Below are 19001 nucleotides of genomic sequence, written 5' to 3'. Positions count from 1 at the left end.
TGGCCTGGTTACGATATAGAAAAGAGTAACAAGTAACAACGTTGCATGATAATTAATAGAAAGAGAATCTACAAGGAAGGAGGCTTAATATCACTATACGATAAGGCAATAAAAAAAGGTTTGGGAATCGAAACGTAAACAAAATCAATAAAATAAAACTAAGATAATAAAGATCATGAATTCATCTATTCCTTTTCTGAAATTAAAATTCAAAAGATGTTTCCTGAAGGACTTCATCAATATTCCAAACTTCTTATCCATCATCATTGTGTGCCTTCCCTTATTATTTATTTCATCTTAAAACGCTGATTAAAAATGGAATGAACTAAATATCCCATATGATGCACCTAGCTTAAATTATAATTTAAGATCAAATTACCATAGAGATTCCTCTAGGAATTCTCACTATGAACACTTTAATTTACCTGTATCCAATTGAATTTTCTTCTCTTTACATGAATGGCGTGTCTTTTTTTTATGTGCAGAATTTACATAAAATTTTTGAGTGCCACTTTGATTGCATCACTGGCTAATGAAATGGATCAACCCAACATGGATCCTCTTCAACTGCCTTTTTCCAACGTTTTTGAAACAGATCTAATTCCCTGAAAGACTGTCTTCTCACCTGCACAGCCTCCAATATGTTAGTAAAAAAAAAAAATTCAATAAAAATAATTCAAAAATGACTAAGACAATGGCAACACACTGTACACTAATAAGTAATAACAGAAAATTAATCGTATACTAGAATCTTAAATATATAATAATACTATGTGTATAGGCCTTGCTTGATCCCAAAGTAATTATGATATATTAGTGATGAACTGATAGATACTCTACAAATTTGGAAATTAATTAAAATAAGTGAATGTAGTAATAAGTATTTCAAACAAAAAATGCAATATATGAGACAAGGGGAAGGAATTAACATGGAGATAGTGGTTTTCAGTGTGACTTAACTGTTTTTTCCTTTGATAATATATCTTTTTTAGCACTATAGAAAATATGTTCATGGACTTGAGAAAACAAATTCCATACGACAAGTAGAGATCAAAAGATAGTTACATAATTAGCTAGAGATATCTATATAGATTAAAGGTGACAAGTAAATATGTTAGAAACTTTAAAGTTTTTAACTTAATATGTTAAACGATTCATTTTATTGCATTAATCGACAAGCAATTAATAAGATAGTAACTTACATCAAGTCTATGATCCTGTTCTTGAGGTTGAGAAGAATCCTGCGAATAACAGAGTAGTCGTCTCAGTTTCAAGCCAGATAGAACAAGTGACAGAATCCAATTAAAGTAGATGATATGAAAATATAATTTTTTAAAAACTTAATTAAGAATTTCTATGCTATTCAGCATCAATCAAATGCTAAATTTCGTTACGTTTGGCTTGTCTGCTCCTCCAAGGGTAGGACGATTGTAGTGAATTATGTATTCAGCATCCACAACACCAACATTTTTTGTTCGGTCACCCTATATACAAGAAACAAAGTCACATTGAACTAGAAATTAAAGATTAAAAAATAAGAGAATATAGAAAAAATAGAAAAAATAGAATTGAAGAATCCAAAAAACAATAAGCATAACATGCCTGAGCACAATATCCGAGCTGCATATCAAGACCCCATGCATGGATCAAGTCATTCTGTAACATAAACAACAAAAGTTGAATGAATATGTAACCATTTTGCAAAGCAATTCTTCAAGTAATGCCTATATATACGAAGCACTGAGACGAAAGGACAAAAAATCTATATTCTCACTATTCTTAAATTTTGTATGAACGGAAAATAAGACAAATGTTATCTCGGGAAAAAGGCATTTAGCCTGTTTCTCCAAACAAGTTCATATCTCAGTATTTTTAAGTATTTGTCCTAACATTGTCCTACACAATTACAAAATGAGGCTAAGAGAACAGAATAGTGCACCTGAATCATATACCAAACGCAACGCCATGCAGCTCTTGAGAAAACAGGAGCCATCATTTCAATCCACCTGAAAAAAATAGATAATCTTTCTTCAAGTCTAGGAAAGTAAAGAGAAAGCCAATTGAATTACTTATTACCGAAACTTTACCCGGTACAAGGAGGAGCAGTGCTGCTCAAATCACAACCTCCAGTTTTGTATGTCCTTCTGCAAGCACAACCAAAAGTATGTAAGAACATGATTGTGAGTAATGCATCTTCAAAAGCTTTTCGTTAAGCTATGCGTTTCTTCTATTTAATTTTCTCTAATAAATTCATCTTCTCGTTCTCAGATTAAATGTATGATTACAATTTGGTAACTACCTTTTAAGTACTAAACTTCAAAAGCATAAGCAAATCTTGATGTCATATATATGCATGGGAAAATAGAACACCCAGAAAAGTGTATCAAGAATTGGATTTGCTTATAATACTTTATTCGAACCAAAGAGGCTTTCCATTCAATATTTGTAATACAAATTGCTTATTTGTAGTAATGGTCTAACTTATGATATAATGGGGAGGCAGAAATCTTGAGAATAGTGAAAATATTTTTGCTAGTTATGTTCTTTCTAAGAACATATGTTCCACGAAATTAGAAAATATCATAGCTGACAAAAAAGAATAAAAAAGCATATAAATGAGAACCTGTGTACCATCGTCCGTTTACTACGTACAGTTATCTGATGATGAACTTCAGAAAGTTGAGGATCAAGAGCTGGTTGTGAAATCTCCAGCCCTTCACTTTTAATGATAGATATATAACTGAAAAATCATTTGAGAATCATTAAGATTTTGTCCCATTATAGGAGTGCCCATTTTTTTTAAAAAAAAACAGAAGTAATCTTCCCCTATTTTGTTTTTAATTAAACAATCCAAGAGCATCAAACTGTATTTTTTATAATTTTCAGAAATCAGAAAGGGTTTTCAACATACTTATCTGGGTGGAACTCTTCAACTCCAAGGTCCTCATCCCAAAGGAAAATGTAATCGTATTCTTCAACCATATCGGGGTGTAAGAACCGCTTTGCGAACCACCTAATCATTGGAAACATGTTCAGGTAAGACTCACTGAAGAAAAATGAAATATGGGAAGGGAATGAAATGTGAGGATACCGACCATTTGCCTTGATTGAGTACTGCCACATGAATGACATGATCATTCCAGTCGAATTCCTTCCAATCGTCGACAATACCATCATAGTGAAAGAGCATCATAGTAAAATTAGCTGCTACAAACTGAAATTTGGAGTAGAAGGAGGGTCACAACACGTGGATCAACTTGGATTATTAGTAATGAGAAAACTATATCAGACTGGTACCTTTTCAACCATTTTGTCCACAAGATCCTTCTGCTTTATCCCCACTGCCATCGCAAACAAGTTTCTCGTCATGTTTACCTCCTCCTGATAAAGTATAAGCAAGTCAGGCATACTATAAAGAAATGAAAAGTAACTAAGACTATTATATCATGATACGTGTTTCATGCCGTTGAAGTGTCAATTAAAAAGATTATGTAAGCTATACCAATAACTTTAAACACAAACAATAAAGAATAAAAATGCATCTACAAGGAGAGGACAAACTTTCAAAAGATATCTAAAGTCCAAATGCTCCCATATCAGGATATGGTGGTGATCTTGCCGCAACTCAAACAGAGCAGGGTATCTCAAAAATTCTTTCAATTTTAATTCTGGACACTTGCCTAAGTATCTTGGCCTCGTATATGAGCACATTTATTAAAGAGTTTAATTTTAATTACTGTAAAAATTTTATATTATCATATTCACTCATGGGATCATGGTATAAATTTGGCAATAAAATATATTGGATGTCTGTAAAACCTAATTGCATTTTACATCTTTACATTTTCAAATCAAGGATAGTATCATCGTGAAGCTGTACATTCAGAAACATATCAATCACATCACTTATAACATGATGTCCCCCTAAAACCGATGGGCATTGGAGAAACTGCAATACCCTATTAACGCGCGGAATTCAAGTATTCAGTTATTCATGACTGACTGAAACTTACAACTTGTCTGCGCTGATGATGCTTCTTCCTTACGGCAGGAATATCCCATAGAGGTCGCGTTTCAAAGCTGGAAGTACTGGACACTATACCAGCAGGTAATGCCTCGCTTCCCCTAGGCCTGCACTGGTTCTACTAAACAAGATAAACAAATATAAGCACCAAAGTTTTGAACATCTAGAATAATAGAACAATGAATATGACTCGTCCAGGGAAAAAAACAATTAATCAGTTAAATATTATGTACAACTTAGTGGATTAAGAATGAAGGCACGGTAAGAGAATGAACCTTGCATTTATCCTTAACTATATCAGTTTCCATTTTCTGAGTCAGGCTGTCCACATTTTGATTCCGAGTGTTCACACTCCAGGTTGTTAGTTTCTGTAGTATGACACGTAGAGGATCATTCTATGATTGGTGGGAAAACAAACAGTACTTAAACAAAAGCCAAAATCAAAACTGGTTGCTTGAACTATAATCAAATACCCTCCAACTTAAATACAGGGCACACTTTAAAACACTGATTTTGTTACCATGGTCGATAACACAACAACTAAGCCTTGTCCTACTTGCCGATCAACTACAATGATCAAATGACACCATAGTGCCTAATCATAAATTTTATCTGTGTTTGAACTGTTTATATTTAAATCTTCCAATAATTTCCACATTTTCTTAAGTCTCTCGCTACCTCTAGCTACGAATACCTTCCAATTCCATCATCTGATTCACTTCCAACCCTAATGTAACCCTTGACAAGGCTTCACTAAACATGTCCATACCATCTAAGCCAAAATTCTACCATCTTTTCTGTGATCTTAGATTATAGATAGATCGTCATCAATGCAGAGAATCGGTTCAATGTTTCATCCTATGTTATGATGCTTCTATTTGTTCATACCTCTCTGTAGCCTTGCGAGAAGGACGAAAAAGCGAAGAACAGGCCAAGACATATCAAACAAACTGCTGGAAATAGGGTATAAGAACAACAATAGTTTCTTTTACTCTTGGAATCAGCAACCAAAACAGCCTGATTCAATGCAAAAGATAAGAATGCTATTAGATTGAAGACAATAATAACACACTAACTCTGAAATTGAATCGAATTGAAAGGAAAAAAAAAAGTTAAGCATTGTTGACGTGAAAACAAAATCTAGTTCAACTGCATGACATGAAGTGTTTAAGCAAGTAATCGATATCACCTATATGGATATAAAAACATTGAATTGGAACATATCCTAATCAAAGAGTGATTTGCGTATCAAGGTGATGAATAAAAGCGTAATTTGAATAACAAGGTATAATGTAACCCTGCGAAATTGATATCAAAATCGGAAGCAAAAAAGAAGAGGCTACGGTTTCTGAAAATAAAAATTCAATTAAAAAGAATAAAAAAGAGAGAAAAGCAAGCAATAGCGATGATAACATGTATATATATTATATATACCCGAGAAGAAGAAGAAGGAGAAGAAGATGAAGGTGACTTCATATTCTGGCGTTGAAAACGCAGAGAATTCTCTGCAGAGGGCTATGTCGTTCTATATGTTACGCATGAACAATTCAAAATAAAAAGTAAACGGAAGAGAACAAAAGAAAAGAAAAGGAAAAAAAAAGAAGTAGCAATAATTGTTTGACGAAAATATTTTATAGTCGCAATAATTAGGATTAGGAGGAATAAACATAAACATAAATATAAATATAGTCAATGAATTTAGTGTGCGATAAGAAAGGAGAAGAAGATGGTGATCGTAATCTTTTAAAATTTAAAAATTAATTGAGTGGATTATAAAACATAAGATTAATTGCTTAAATATAGTAGAGAATGAAAAGAATTAGTTGACGTAAGTAGCGGAAACGGTAAAATATGAAAATGCTTATATACTCCTACTTATTTTTTCCAATTTTTTATTTATTTTTATTTTATCATTTTCAAAGCGAAAGAGTGACGGGAAAGAGAATTTTGACGCAGACGAAACAAACACGAGACACACACGAACTCCTCCAAACTCAAACGCCCGCTTTGGCTTTTATCATCCTTTGCTCGTTTTTCTTCTTCGCGTGTTCGGAAGTTACACAATTAGCCGCCAAAAAATATCTACTCTTTCCCTTCTTAACGTTAAACCCTTTTTGTGTGATTTTAACTTTTTAACAAGGTTCAGAAAACCGAACCAATCATCAAACTGCTTTAATTACTAGTTCATTGGTTTATTAGTCTAACCGGTTCAATCGATGGTTCAACCAAAAAAATTGTTTTAAAATAAAATAATAAATAAATTATAAATATACATTCTAAAATATAATTATAGTCTAACAGCAATTCTGCCTACAGCAATTAACAAAAAAATCAAACATTCCATAAATGGCTCGTTCACTTATTAGGATTATGTATGAATTACGAATCTAATTTTAGTTCAAACTAATCTTAAAATTTACAACATGAACTAAGGCTTACATTTTCGCTCAGTCCCTTAGCATTTCTTCCCAAAGATTTGGGATCATGCAAGTGTTTGATTACAAAGAAATTGTAGTGTACTATGTATGAATATAGGTGTCAGCATGGTTCATCCATTGTGTAGACAAGTCTTTGCCAAACTTTTGTGTTCTTTTTTGGGACCATCAGTGAAGCTATGATCAGTGTCATGTTCTTTGAATGTTCAAATAACATGTTTCTGCACCCATCATGATAAGCCTCTCCACCATGAATAACTCTTAATTGTTCTCAATCAAAGGATCCAGGAGATGACTATAGTTTGAATGATATGCCATTTTGTACCTGCAAATCTGAATTTGAATCATCATGAACATCAATAGAACTTAATCTGAGCCGAAAGCTACATCGAGATACAAAACCTTTAAAGAGTCATTGTTCCATGAATTATAAGAGTATTGGTTCAATTATGCCCACAGCAATTCTGCCTACAGTATTCAGCCATTCAACAATATTGCAAAACAGAGTAAGTTTCCACTTTTCAGCATTAACAAAACAGAGTAACAAATTAACAATTACAAAGTAACAAATTAAAACAGATTAACAAATTAACAATTACAAAGCAGCAAAAGTGCAAAACACTAAAACAGCAATAAATTGAACAAAAATCGCGTAACGGGTACACTAGGAACGTCTTCATGTTTCTGTATCAACTGAGGAAAAAAAGGAACGAAGAAGATGAGCAGAGGACCGAAGAGGCGAAGAATGAAGAAGATGAGCAGAGGACCGAAGAGGCGAAGAACGAAGAAGATGAGCAGAGGAAGTTCAGAGAAGATGAAGACCACGAGTCACTCACCTGGGTTCGATGGAGGGCTACTGGTGTTGAGGACCAGGCGACGATGAAGACGATGAGAGGGCTACTGGTGTTGAGAAGTTGAAGACAATGGAGGGCTACTGGGCTGGGAACCAGGCGACGATGGAGGGCTACTGGTGCTGAAGACCAGGCGACGGCGGTGGCGCTGACGACCTCAGACTGCGGCAACGATGGAGGGCTACTGGGCGACGATGGAGAGGAACTTCAGAGGGCTAGGGTTCACTCACTGTGAGACTGAGATGAATGAATGGGGGTGGGGGTGCTGGGTCGGGTAGGTTTTCATTTTTTTAATTTTTTTAAAACAATTAAGAAAACGGCGTCGTTTAAAGGAACCGGCCAGTCACCGGTCCGGCTCAATCGGCCGATTTTTGGCCGGTTCACCGATTTTTGAACGGTTCTTTCTCTAGCGGTTTTTAAAGGAGGACCGGACCGCTTACATTGCCGATTCGCGGTTAAACTGGTCGAACCGGCCAGTCCGGTCCGGTTTTTAGAACCTTGCTTTTTAAGTTAAACTTTTTGCTTAATACAATTTGTAATTTCATTAAGTTCAATTTTGACGACCTATTTTATGTCAACCTCTCTTTCTTTGCCTATAATTACGTCCTTGGTTTTTCTTTGTTGAATTTTTCTTTTTTTTGTGGAGCTGCAGATTTTTTTTAGACAAAAAATTCAACGCAATAAGGAAGATAGTTAGAAAGAAAGGATCGGACTAATGACGTATACAATACTTAAATTCTCGATGTAGGTGCTACATACATAGTCGGTTCTCATCCTTCAGAGACTACGAGTATACTCGCTTTCGCTACGGCTCCGGTGGTTTCCCTTAACCAAGCCACTGCCTATGAGTCGCCGGCTCATTCTTCAACAGGCACGCGGTTAGAACCCCGGGCTGGGCTCCTCCACTAGGCAAGAGGATAGCAAGTTACAAATTCTGTCTTTTTCTTGGTAGGGCATGTATTTTACTATAAAATTGAAGTAGTTAACGGTGGGAGCATCTTGTAGAAGTCTTTTCGAATAATTTTTCGTAATAAACCGAAAATTAAACTATAATCATCTTCAACTTTACTATCAACAACTAGAAAAATCAAAATCAGCTCACTTTTTGTAGCTCCTAATCGATTTGTTTATAACCTCTGCAACACATGGTTATTGATTCTTGAATATTCTGGAAAATGAACCTCTCCATAGAGAGAGAGAGAGAATGGTGTTAGTATATCTTAATTTCTTGAGTAAATAGTCAAATTAGTTAATTAGTTCTTGAAAGATTACTCATTTTTCAAATTAGTTTTCGAAAAAACTTTTTTAATCAAATCCGTCCTTCAAACATTTTAAATTAGTCATTTTGTCCTTCCATAATTTCCATTGCTAATGGAGTAAGATCTGACATGTTAAATGACACCACAATACACATTTAAAAGTCCTAATTGGCGGTTAATATGATAAGTTTATGAAATTAAATCAAATAAATCACAAATTAAGGGATTTCAATGCCTCAAGTTCTTCCCTCAATTAAAGTTTGATTTAAAATAATTTCATAAACCCATCATGTTAATAGTCAATTAAGACTCATATGTGTATGCTGTAATATCATTTAACATATCATATTAATAAATTTTAGCGCCGTCAATAAAAATAATTGGTGAAGAGAATTTAGAAGACTCCTATGTGTATGTGTATATTTATGAATTTAGAAGAGAATTGGTGAAGATTAAAGAAAAAGAAGGCCTGGAATCACTTTGAACAACAAAGAGCAAGAATAGAAAAGCAAACAGAAAACTCTTTGGACTAAATAGAGAGCTCTCTATGTTGAAATCAAGCTTCACGTGCAATGTGGGAGGTCAAGCATGCCATGCCAACCAATTATGCCCTCCTAGGAGCACTAGGTCCTTCAACGTGCAACGTAGGAACATTGGCATCCAACATCAAAACAGAAGCCGTGCGTACACATGATCCATGCATACGCACAAATGGAAAATTTTCTCATTCATGCGTACGCATGACCCCCATTTCAACGTGGGACGTGAAGACATCAACATGGTACATGGGCTATCATGCGTATGCATAACCCATGTGTAAACACAACAAGATAATTTTGAGGTATGCATGATGCATGCATACTCACAACACCTGGTTCATGTCCCATGTGGGATTTTTGGCGTGCAACACTTGAGAGCAAACAAACATCAGAATTGAGGGAAATTAAAGCCACGTTCAATGTGGGACTCTCCACGTCCAACATGGGTAAGACAGAGAGTGAATTAAATTGAAATTGAGCTTCACGTTGCACATGAATTCTACACGTGCAACGTGGGATTATGAACACTCTCTTGGGGTCTCAAACTAAGCCACTGAATCTTCAATTCTTCATTACTTGTGTGGTTAATCAAAGGCTCAGCTTAGACCCACTAATCACAGCATTAATTGAGGATTTGTAAGAAGAAAATATTAAAATATTGGCTGAAGAAAAACATTAATTAGTTAGATTTGATTTTATTTTAAATTTGATTCTATTTTAGTTTGAATTTGAATTACTTTTAGGGTTAGTATTTAAGAGGAGAAGTGCGACATTTTGAGGATTCTCTTCCTCCTTCTTCTTCTTCGGCACATTGTACTTTTCATAGTATTAGGTTTTCTCTAAAGACATGAGCAACGACTTAAGGTAAGGAGCTCTGCTGGTTCCTATGGACTAAGGCTTAGTTTGGTAAAGCTTTTACTTTTTAAAAGTAGCTTATAAAAGTTAACTTTTAAAAGATGACTTTTTAAAAGTTGTAGCATTTATATTTGACAAATCAAATTAAAAATAGCTTTCAATAAACACAAGCAACATCAATTGCGTTTGGTAAAATAGTTTTTAAAATTTAAAAATACTATAATAGACATAAATGTAAGTATTAAATTTGAAAATTAGTTAATATATGATGTTATATTAGACTTTTAAATTTTGAAAAGCACAAGCCAACTTTGAAAAGCTCTATTTTAGGTGTTTTTAAAAGTACCCCGATCTTTTAAAAGCTACAAGCACAAGCACATGATTTTTTTTATTTACCAAATACAATATGAGGAGCTTGAGCTTTTAAAAAGAACAAGCACCTCTTCGAAAAGCCTTACCAAACCAAGCCTAATATTCTAGCTTATGAGAAGTATACCATATTGCAGAGTGACGTGCTGCCTCAAATTCGTCAAGAAGAATTAGCATGATTCGGTGGACTCCGACTCCACAAGTACAAATGCTATGGGCAGAATATTGTTGTTTCCATCTTGAGCAATAACAATTAGTAACACACCCCGTATTTGCCATATAAATGTGTCCTATCAACTGATGCAAATGACTTACAGTGCTTAAAAATTTCGATACACACAAAAAAGGTCCAGAACACCTTATCAAGCTTGCTATACTCTCTGTCAATGAGGTTTCCATTGTAGTATAGAACAACAACACAATCTTGTACAGGGCCTGGGAGGTAGTCAGACAAAGCTTGTAAAAGGGTAGGAAGCATATTGTACGACTCTTCCTAGTCGTCATAAATATGTGCAATAGCCTTCTGCTTTTCCATCCACTCCTTTCGATATGATGACTTGAAATGATAGTTTTGTTGCACTGCACTTTGTAAATACAGACAGGTCAGCATGTATGATTGGCAGGATAACAGAACAAATCAAAGTGCTATCCAACTGAGCATAATTTTGAGACATTGTTGGCGCTAAGCAGGTATGTGACCCTCCAAACCTCTGCACCACCCTACAACAAAACTCTTATTTTTCATTATGTAACACAAATTTTAATAAACATTACTTTAATTTAGAATATTGTAGGATACAACACTTACCAATAGTTGTGATTTTGATGTAGTGATACGTAAAAGCTCCACGGACACCCAACAGAGAATTGCTTGCATCGACAATGATATTTCAGTCTATTGAATTCCAAAATTTTGTATTCAACATTTCTTTGAATGTTGTAAATTTTCACTGCCATCAACACAGCATCTCTACTCTTAAACCTGTAGCCCACTCGAGATTCTACCCCGCTATCCGTGTTGTAATCTTCGCTGTCACCGAGATTGAAAGGGTCGTCTAGTTGCATCGCATACAGATTAAGAGTGTGATAATGGTTTGAAACTTCTAATACCAGGACTGCTTCAGATATTGAAGAAGATGACCCAAAACTACCTCCTACATCACGAACCTTTGCATACCACTCCATAATATTGTTGCGCCATTAGCCTAGCATGTACATCAAACATTCTACTGACATATCAGCTTTAACCCAAAACGTCCTGTTAATAAAACATCCACAAGGCAGTGCCGACAGGAACAAGTTCCTATATGCGACTCTACCAACTACCTTTGAACCAATTGTCCCCATGTTGCTCAATGATAATTTTAAGCGCATCTAGAAAATCAACACAGCAAGTACACAATATCAGAGGTGAATTACACTTAAATATCATCCTCTATTCACCGTTTCTAATAATTCCATTAGGATAAACTACCACTAAAAAAATTATTATTGGCCATTTTTTTTAGATAAGAATTAATGGAATTGAGATATATTTAGTGTGAAAAATGAGTGAGCTAACAAACAACTTATATAAACTTTTTTTAAAATGTACATATCCAGTGTTGTAAAAACCGGACTGAACCGGTCGGTTTGATTGAAAAATCGATGAACCGGATCCTAAACCGGTCCGGTTTGCTAATTAAACCGAAAAAGAAAGAGAACCGATAAAAACCGATCAAACTTGGTAAAACTGGTCCAACCGAACCGCTGGAAATTAAAATTTTTCAAAATGGGTGGGGTGGGGTTCGAACCCTTATCCACAATGTGAAAGGAACAAGTCACAACCACCAAGCTATCACAATTCTAATTAATATGTTTTACAAATTGTTATATATATAGATATCTTTTATCAAATATATTTACTTCTATTTAATTTATTTTAATTTTAGTGATAAACTCATTTATTTTTAAATTAATTATATTTTATTTAACAATAATTATAAATTCACTTATTTTTTTCTTTTCATAATTATATAATATCTATTAATATTATTTTTTAATAAATAATTGTAGTATATAATAGTATAATAGATATAAATTTATTATAAAATTATTAAAATTTGAAAATAATTATTATTTTAATATAAAAACAAAATAAAATATTTATGATAGAGTAAAATTAACAAAATACTTATTATTTCTGTTTCATGTTATTTTAGAATAGCTGAATATTCTTAAAATATTAGTAAAAATATGTATTTTAAATTTTAACTTTAATTTTTTTACTATTTTTTATTTTTATTTATGTAGGATCGGGTTAACCGGTTCAACCAGTAATCCACCGATTGAACCAATGACCCAGTAATCCAGTAGTTTGACCGGTTCAATTACCGGTTCGGTTCTGACAACTATATCTAAAGTACAGAAAACCCTATACATTTATGCATTAAATCTCTCTTGTCGTTGTGGCCTATTCTGGTGCACCGCCGCCCGGTTTCTATCTTTCTTTCTTTCTTTTTATATTTATTTTTGGTATAGAGCCTCTCAATTTGTATATTTATTATTTGATGCTTTTTTTTGGGACCCGGGATATAACCGGTAGTGTATTTTGGTAATTTTTCTCATAGTTATTAAATCCAGACCGGATCGGTCGGTTCGGATTAAGTATCTGACCTTTTTGCTATTGGCCTGCGAAAAACCGATCTGATTCGAGTTGAACCGGTCAAATCCGGATTGAACCGATCAAATTGGCCCAACCGAATCAATGTAATCGCGCGTCCACAGTGCGCCAGCAGTGTGCGGGATCACAGTAGGAGACAACTTTATTGTATTAATCATCCAAAAGCAAGCCAGGATTCGAACTTGAGACATTCCCAAATTAAAACACAACTAATCCACCAGGCTAGTGTTTTCTTTGTTGAATAATATGCTAATAATTATATATATACTAAAAGGAAAAAAAACCTTTTGTTTACCAAAAACTTATCATCCTTAAAAAACTAATAATATCATATTAAAATAATTATATTGTTAAACATTATTTTTATTCTTCAATAATAATATTGTATTTATTTGTTTTTATAATTTAATTTTAATATATTAATATTATAAAATATTTTACACAATTATTCTATTATATTCCTTATTTTAAATAACTATTTATACAATGATATACATAAATATATAAGATAATTATATATATACTAAAAGGAAAAAACCTTTTGTGTACCAAACACTTATCATTCTTAAAAAACTAATAATATCATATTAAAATAATTATATTGTAAAACATTATTTTTATTCTTCAATAATAATATTGTATTTATTTGTTTTTATAATTTAATTTTAATATATTAATATTATAAAATATTTTACACAATTATTCTATTATATTCCTTATTTTAAATAACTATTTATGTAATTATATACATAAATATATAAGATAATTATTTTTATTGACGTAGCGTTATTAATATACTTGTAAAGATATATATTTTGAATTTTAACTTTGATTTTAATTTATTTTTATAATTTTAATATTTTATTTAATTATGACTGAGTCAACGGGTAAATGAGTGACCCACCAGTTAAATCAGTAACTCAGTGACTCAGTTGTATGACCGGATTAATTACCGGTTCAGATAACTATGATTTTTTCTTATTAAATGTATTTTTCTAATTAATAATCTTTATTTAATTTAACCAAAAAAAAATCCATCGTATATCCCGTATTTAATTATTTATTTATGTTTTCAGGTTTTATTTATTTAATTATTTTGTTTTGAATTGGAAATGGAATAAATAAATAAATTAAAAAGTAAAGCGGTGGAGAGCTGACGGTATACGAGCAAAAAGTATAAACCCTCATTTGCAAAGGTTGCAAGTAAGACGACGAAGCTACTCGAATTCGACATATACCAGAGACACACAGAGGAAGAGGTATTTAATCCTTCATCTGTGGTTTTGCTTTATATGAAAAATCCCATTCTCGTTTCGGTGCTGTGAAAACAAAATTAAAATTGATTCTTTCTTGTCTTTTTTTTTTTGTAATTTTTTGTGTGCAGATTGTTGATTCGTGTATCCAAAATCATGTCGTGGTGCACCATTGAATCCGATCCAGGTACGCTCTTTCTGCATGCTATTCAATTTTTCCCAATAAATTTGCAATTAGTTTTTTTTTTTAAATATTTCCTTTTATTTATTAATTTACTATGTTCGCTGAATGGTTGACGTCTTTTACACAAACATGTCTATATAGATTGCTAGAGTGAGGGCTCGCAAAAAAGTAATCTTATGTTTGTTTATTCTGTGATCACTGGATACATAGAATTTGATTCGTAAATTGGTACACTATGTAGTAGTTTACTGCTTTTTTTTTTTTTGTCATTAAATTATATATATTTTTCGTTGTCAGGGGTTTTTACAGAACTCATTCAGCAAATGCAAGTGAAAGGAGTACAGGTCTGTAACTTATTTTTATTCTATGAAATTTGTTTTCTTTTAGAATCGCACATACTTTTCATGGTTTTAGTTTAGGTTTGGATGTTGTTTTTCTCCCCCTTTATTTTTGGTATTCTCTTTTATGACTTTTTGCTTCCTTAAGGATTTCTGCTTTGATCTCATTGGCATGCTCTAGCATCCACGTTTTCACAGGGATAATAAACTGGCAAATATTGCCATTTGTGTTCAATATTCACTGGATATGTATTAGGACCCAGCTTCATGGTATGGGATTTCAATTTTGCGGGGTAAGGGTTGGGGCTATAAGGCATTGGGCTTGTTTATTTATCGTCTTTAGTAAAACGAAAATAGAACCATAGCTAAGGAGGTGTTTATGTATATGCGAAAGCATTGAGAAAATAGGGAATTTAGTTTCAGCTGTTTTCCTCTTGTAGTCTTGTGTAACCATTGACTGATATGAACACCAATTCATGGTAAATAATATTGGTGGTATATATGTTTATATTATGTTAAACAATTTGTTAATGCATTTTATATATGCAAGCATTGGGCATAAACTATATGCTGTTTAAAACTTAGCCTCCTCCAAAAACCTTTATAGCAAGCCATCAGAAACCCTATAAAAGCAAAGGTCTATGCTTAAATCCTAAAGGAATTGTTCCATCATTCTGGAACTAAAAATAACACGACAGCAGTGTACTTCAGCATAATAGCATTACAGCACCAAAATGTCATGAAGTAGAAGAATCATGTGCAACCTTATTTAAATTGATAATAGTTTGGGGAATTTCTTTTTTTCTTTTTCTTTTTTTTAAAAAAAGAAGGGGAAAAAAACCTTTCTGGGATAATGATATAAGATTTTTCATAAGTCACAACAATGGTATAAGTTGGTGGTTTCCTTATCAGAAGAGAAAATTGACCTTCGGAAATAGTAAATCTAGAAGGGGAAGATAACTACACTTCCCATCAACTGAACAAATAATTTATTTCTTGGAACAGGCTAATGGGGAGAAAAACAAGTGTTCATTTTGGTGACCAGAATAGTTCTAGTAAAATCTATGGACATGGAAAATAATTTCCTATCTGATTTAACTTGCAGTCAGGTTTGTTATGAAATGGATAAGCTGGCAACTTCATTTTATTTTTGTACCTCCATATTTGTTTAGTATTTCTGTCTGTAACTTTCTTTATGTATATTTTAGAAAGAGTACGGGTTGTAATTCCACCTAGAAAGTGAGAAAGCTGTAATTTCATTGTAAACTAAGCACTTCTCACATAGCAGCAGGGGACATGGGAAAAGGGAATTGGTGAGGGGAAAAAGAAAGGGGAATTCGGGAGAGGTCAGGCGTCTCAAGTTCCTGAGTTATCACTACAGACTATCAGTTTGTGTTCTTTTAATTTTCTATTAGTTTTCCAACTTGGATGCATGTATCAGATTCTACTGGTCTCATATCATCTTATGAGTTCCGGAGAGGAGATACATATCTCAGTTTCTGTTTTTGTTTGTGATTATGATCTTTGTACCTGCGATTATTTGGCAGGTTGAGGAACTTTATTCATTGGACCTTGAGTCTCTAAACAGCCTTAGGTTAGTGTACTGTCTCAGTTAGTATTGGACTTCTGATATTCACTGATCATGATAATTAATTTATGAGCATCTGCCTTTACTCCCTTTTTTTGGGATTTGCACTGTCAATAACAGGCCTGTGTATGGGTTGATCTTTCTGTTCAAATGGCGTCCTGGAGAAAAGGATGACCGTGTTGTAATCAAAGATCCAAACCCCAACTTGTTTTTTGCAAGCCAGGTCTGCTGCTTTGTTTTAATTTTTCTAACCAAATATCATAATAGTTTACCGTTTTACAGTTTTACTGATCTTAAAAAACTCTAATCCTTGTGCATTTGTAGGTAATTAATAATGCTTGTGCAACCCAGGCGATCTTGTCTATTCTTCTAAATTCACCAGATGTTGATATTGGCCCAGAGTTGACCAAATTGAAAGAATTTACCAAGAACTTTCCTCCTGAGCTCAAAGGTTTGGCCATCAATAATAGTGAAGCCATACGTACCGCCCATAATAGCTTTGCAAGGCCAGAACCTTTTGTCCCTGAAGAGCAAAAGGTTGCTACCAAAGATGATGATGTTTACCATTTTATTAGCTATCTTCCTGTTGATGGGGTGTTGTATGAGCTTGATGGATTAAAGGAGGGTCCTATTAGCCTTGGCCAGTGCTCTGGTGGACAAGCCGATATGGACTGGCTTAAGATGGTGCAACCTGTGATCCAAGAGCGTATTGAGAGGTATTCCCAAAGCGAAATAAGGTTCAATCTTATGGCGATCATCAAGAACAGGAAGGAGATTTATACTGCCGAGCTCAAGGAGCTTCAGAAGAGGAGGGAGCGAATTTTGCAGCAGCTGGCTGCATCGAAGTCGGAGAGACTGGTGGACAACAGCAACTTTGAGTTACTGAACAATTCTCTCTCTGAAGTTAATGCTGGGATTGAAGCCGCTACAGAGAAGATCTTGATGGAGGAAGAGAAGTTTAAGAAATGGAGAACAGAAAATATTCGTAGGAAACACAATTACATACCCTTCTTGTTTAACTTCCTAAAGATTCTTGCTGAGAAGAAGCAGTTGAAGCCCCTGATTGAGAAGGCAAAGCAAAAAACAAGCAGTACTAGTTGAAGAATGTACTTGTTAATCAGTTTAGACAAACATTTTATGTGGGTTTTTCTCCCCTGATATTTAAGCATGCTCATATGTATCATGTTGAAAACTTCCTAATTTATTGTTTTTTGCTCTAGGATTTAAGCAGTTGTTGAGTACTGTTGCAAACCTTTTGATCCCAGGTTACTTGCAGTGTTCAGTTTAAGATTCTTGAGTTCACTTTACTGGTGAATCATTTGTCTGGATTCGATAATGTGCCTTTAATTTTGTTTAGGGAAAAATTTAAGCTTTAAACCAACATTTGGCTTAGTGAATTTTACTATGTTTAATCTTTTATTGTGTAACACCCACCTACAACCAAGTGGATGGGAATTCCTTCACTGTCCATGATACTTCTATGAAAAAAAGGGGTCGAAAACAGTTTCTGTTGTCGCAGAACTTGGAAGGCCACATAGATTGTTAAGTAACAGACATTTTGAATTTTCAGAAATTTACTAAGCTTAACGGGATGTGCAAATACATAATGTTGCAGAGAAGTGAAATTAATGCTGGAAACTGCATTCCTTTGTTCTACAAATTGAAGATTCAAGTTCAAGCATACACATGCAATATGCATGGAGTTGAACTTTGAATCTGAGTTCTGATTAATACACTAATAAGAAAGCCTTAATACTTTTAAGAAATAGCGTAAGTGAAGCCCTTAATGCAAGCACTAAGTAAGAAACCTACCTTTCCTCAACTCTTGGGCTTGAAGCTTCTTTTCAAGCTGAATAGAAATGGAAGAAGAAGACAGCTGGTAGCGCAGGTTGGATCAACGCGTAGATTCCAGCTGTCCTTGTTGAATGATCGAGTAGCTTTGACTTCACCTTTTATCGAAATTGGGTGGGTGAATGTTCAGTCTATCTGAGTATAAGATCGAAAAGAATGAATGCATTGATTGCATTTCAAGTGAGATGTCCAAGAGAAAGGGAACGAGGGGAAGAAGCGACGAAGAAAAGAAGCGAATGAAAAAGCATGGCACGACGAGAATGGACGGTGTCTTATTTGGTGTATTGGCTCATTGAATCAATCTTTCTGGTTTGACAAGTGGAATCTTGAGGGATCAATTGCTAGTGTTAAACCCAAAGAGATTTGGAACCTTTTAGGCTTGTATTCACACCAACCAAATTTGAGTCAATGGCTTCATAAAAGCTATAGACAAGGTGATGCTTCTGTGTTTTACTCGTCCCTTTGGTGGATTTGGAGAGATAGAAATAAGGACTTATTTAACTCGGATGATTCTTGGAGTACTAGCAAAGTGGGTAGATTGATCCGTAGCTCAGCTAAGGAGCTACGTATTGTTTTCTCCATGCATCAATCCTGAACTCCTTCTCTTTACTTTGTCCCGGTTTCCTCCCACTGTTAATCCAGTTAAATTAAATTGTGATGCTAGTTTAAGTGCTTCCAATGGTCTTGCTGGTTTTGGTTGTATTTTCCGCAACTCTGATGGTTGTTGGTTGAAAGGCTGTACTGGGAAACTTGAAACTAGTACCGTTCTACTTGCTGAGGTTTGCTATTTGGT

At 34.0% G+C, this 19001-nt stretch overlaps 2 protein-coding genes across 2 annotated transcripts; one reads left to right on the top strand and one right to left on the bottom strand.

The window, feature by feature from the left end:
• Window positions 1–135: 135 nt before the first annotated feature.
• Window positions 136–5791, bottom strand: LOC112779827 (uncharacterized). The gene is made up of 14 exons (XM_025824176.3): window positions 5459–5791; window positions 4913–5041; window positions 4300–4392; window positions 4014–4142; window positions 3298–3381; window positions 3096–3214; window positions 2912–3013; window positions 2624–2740; window positions 2088–2144; window positions 1940–2006; window positions 1603–1656; window positions 1395–1484; window positions 1203–1241; window positions 136–625 (listed from the first exon to the last, which is right to left on the bottom strand). Exons 1-14 carry the CDS (start codon window positions 5498–5500, stop codon window positions 530–532), a joined length of 1218 nt encoding a protein of 405 aa, XP_025679961.1. The 5' UTR covers window positions 5501–5791; the 3' UTR covers window positions 136–529.
• Window positions 5792–14083: 8292 nt separating this feature from the next.
• Window positions 14084–17738, top strand: LOC112775567 (ubiquitin carboxyl-terminal hydrolase 2). Its single transcript, XM_025819266.3, has 6 exons — window positions 14084–14253; window positions 14379–14434; window positions 14729–14775; window positions 16317–16363; window positions 16478–16580; window positions 16682–17738. Exons 2-6 carry the CDS (start codon window positions 14404–14406, stop codon window positions 17456–17458), a joined length of 1005 nt encoding a protein of 334 aa, XP_025675051.1. The 5' UTR covers window positions 14084–14253; window positions 14379–14403; the 3' UTR covers window positions 17459–17738.
• The last annotated feature ends 1263 nt before the right edge of the window (window positions 17739–19001 follow it).

Source organism: Arachis hypogaea, chromosome 19 (genome assembly GCF_003086295.3).
Source record: "Arachis hypogaea cultivar Tifrunner chromosome 19, arahy.Tifrunner.gnm2.J5K5, whole genome shotgun sequence".
Classification (NCBI taxonomy): Eukaryota; Viridiplantae; Streptophyta; class Magnoliopsida; order Fabales; family Fabaceae; genus Arachis; species Arachis hypogaea.
Note: the sequence above shows the minus strand (reverse complement) of the source record. Positions and strands in the feature narration are given on the sequence as shown.

Coding starts and splice junctions, on each gene's coding strand:
- LOC112779827 (XM_025824176.3), bottom strand. CDS start 5,500: ATGAAGTCACCTTCATCTTCTTCTCCTTCTTCTTCTTCTCGG. Junction 5,042..5,458: donor CTCCTTCTTCTTCTTCTCGG/GTATATATAATA, acceptor GCATTGAATCAG/GCTGTTTTGGTTGCTGATTC. Junction 3,014..3,095: donor GTACTCAATCAAGGCAAATG/GTCGGTATCCTC, acceptor TCCAATGATTAG/GTGGTTCGCAAAGCGGTTCT.
- LOC112775567 (XM_025819266.3), top strand. CDS start 14,404: ATGTCGTGGTGCACCATTGAATCCGATCCAG. Junction 14,435..14,728: donor CACCATTGAATCCGATCCAG/GTACGCTCTTTC, acceptor TTTCGTTGTCAG/GGGTTTTTACAGAACTCATT. Junction 16,581..16,681: donor ACTTGTTTTTTGCAAGCCAG/GTCTGCTGCTTT, acceptor GTGCATTTGTAG/GTAATTAATAATGCTTGTGC.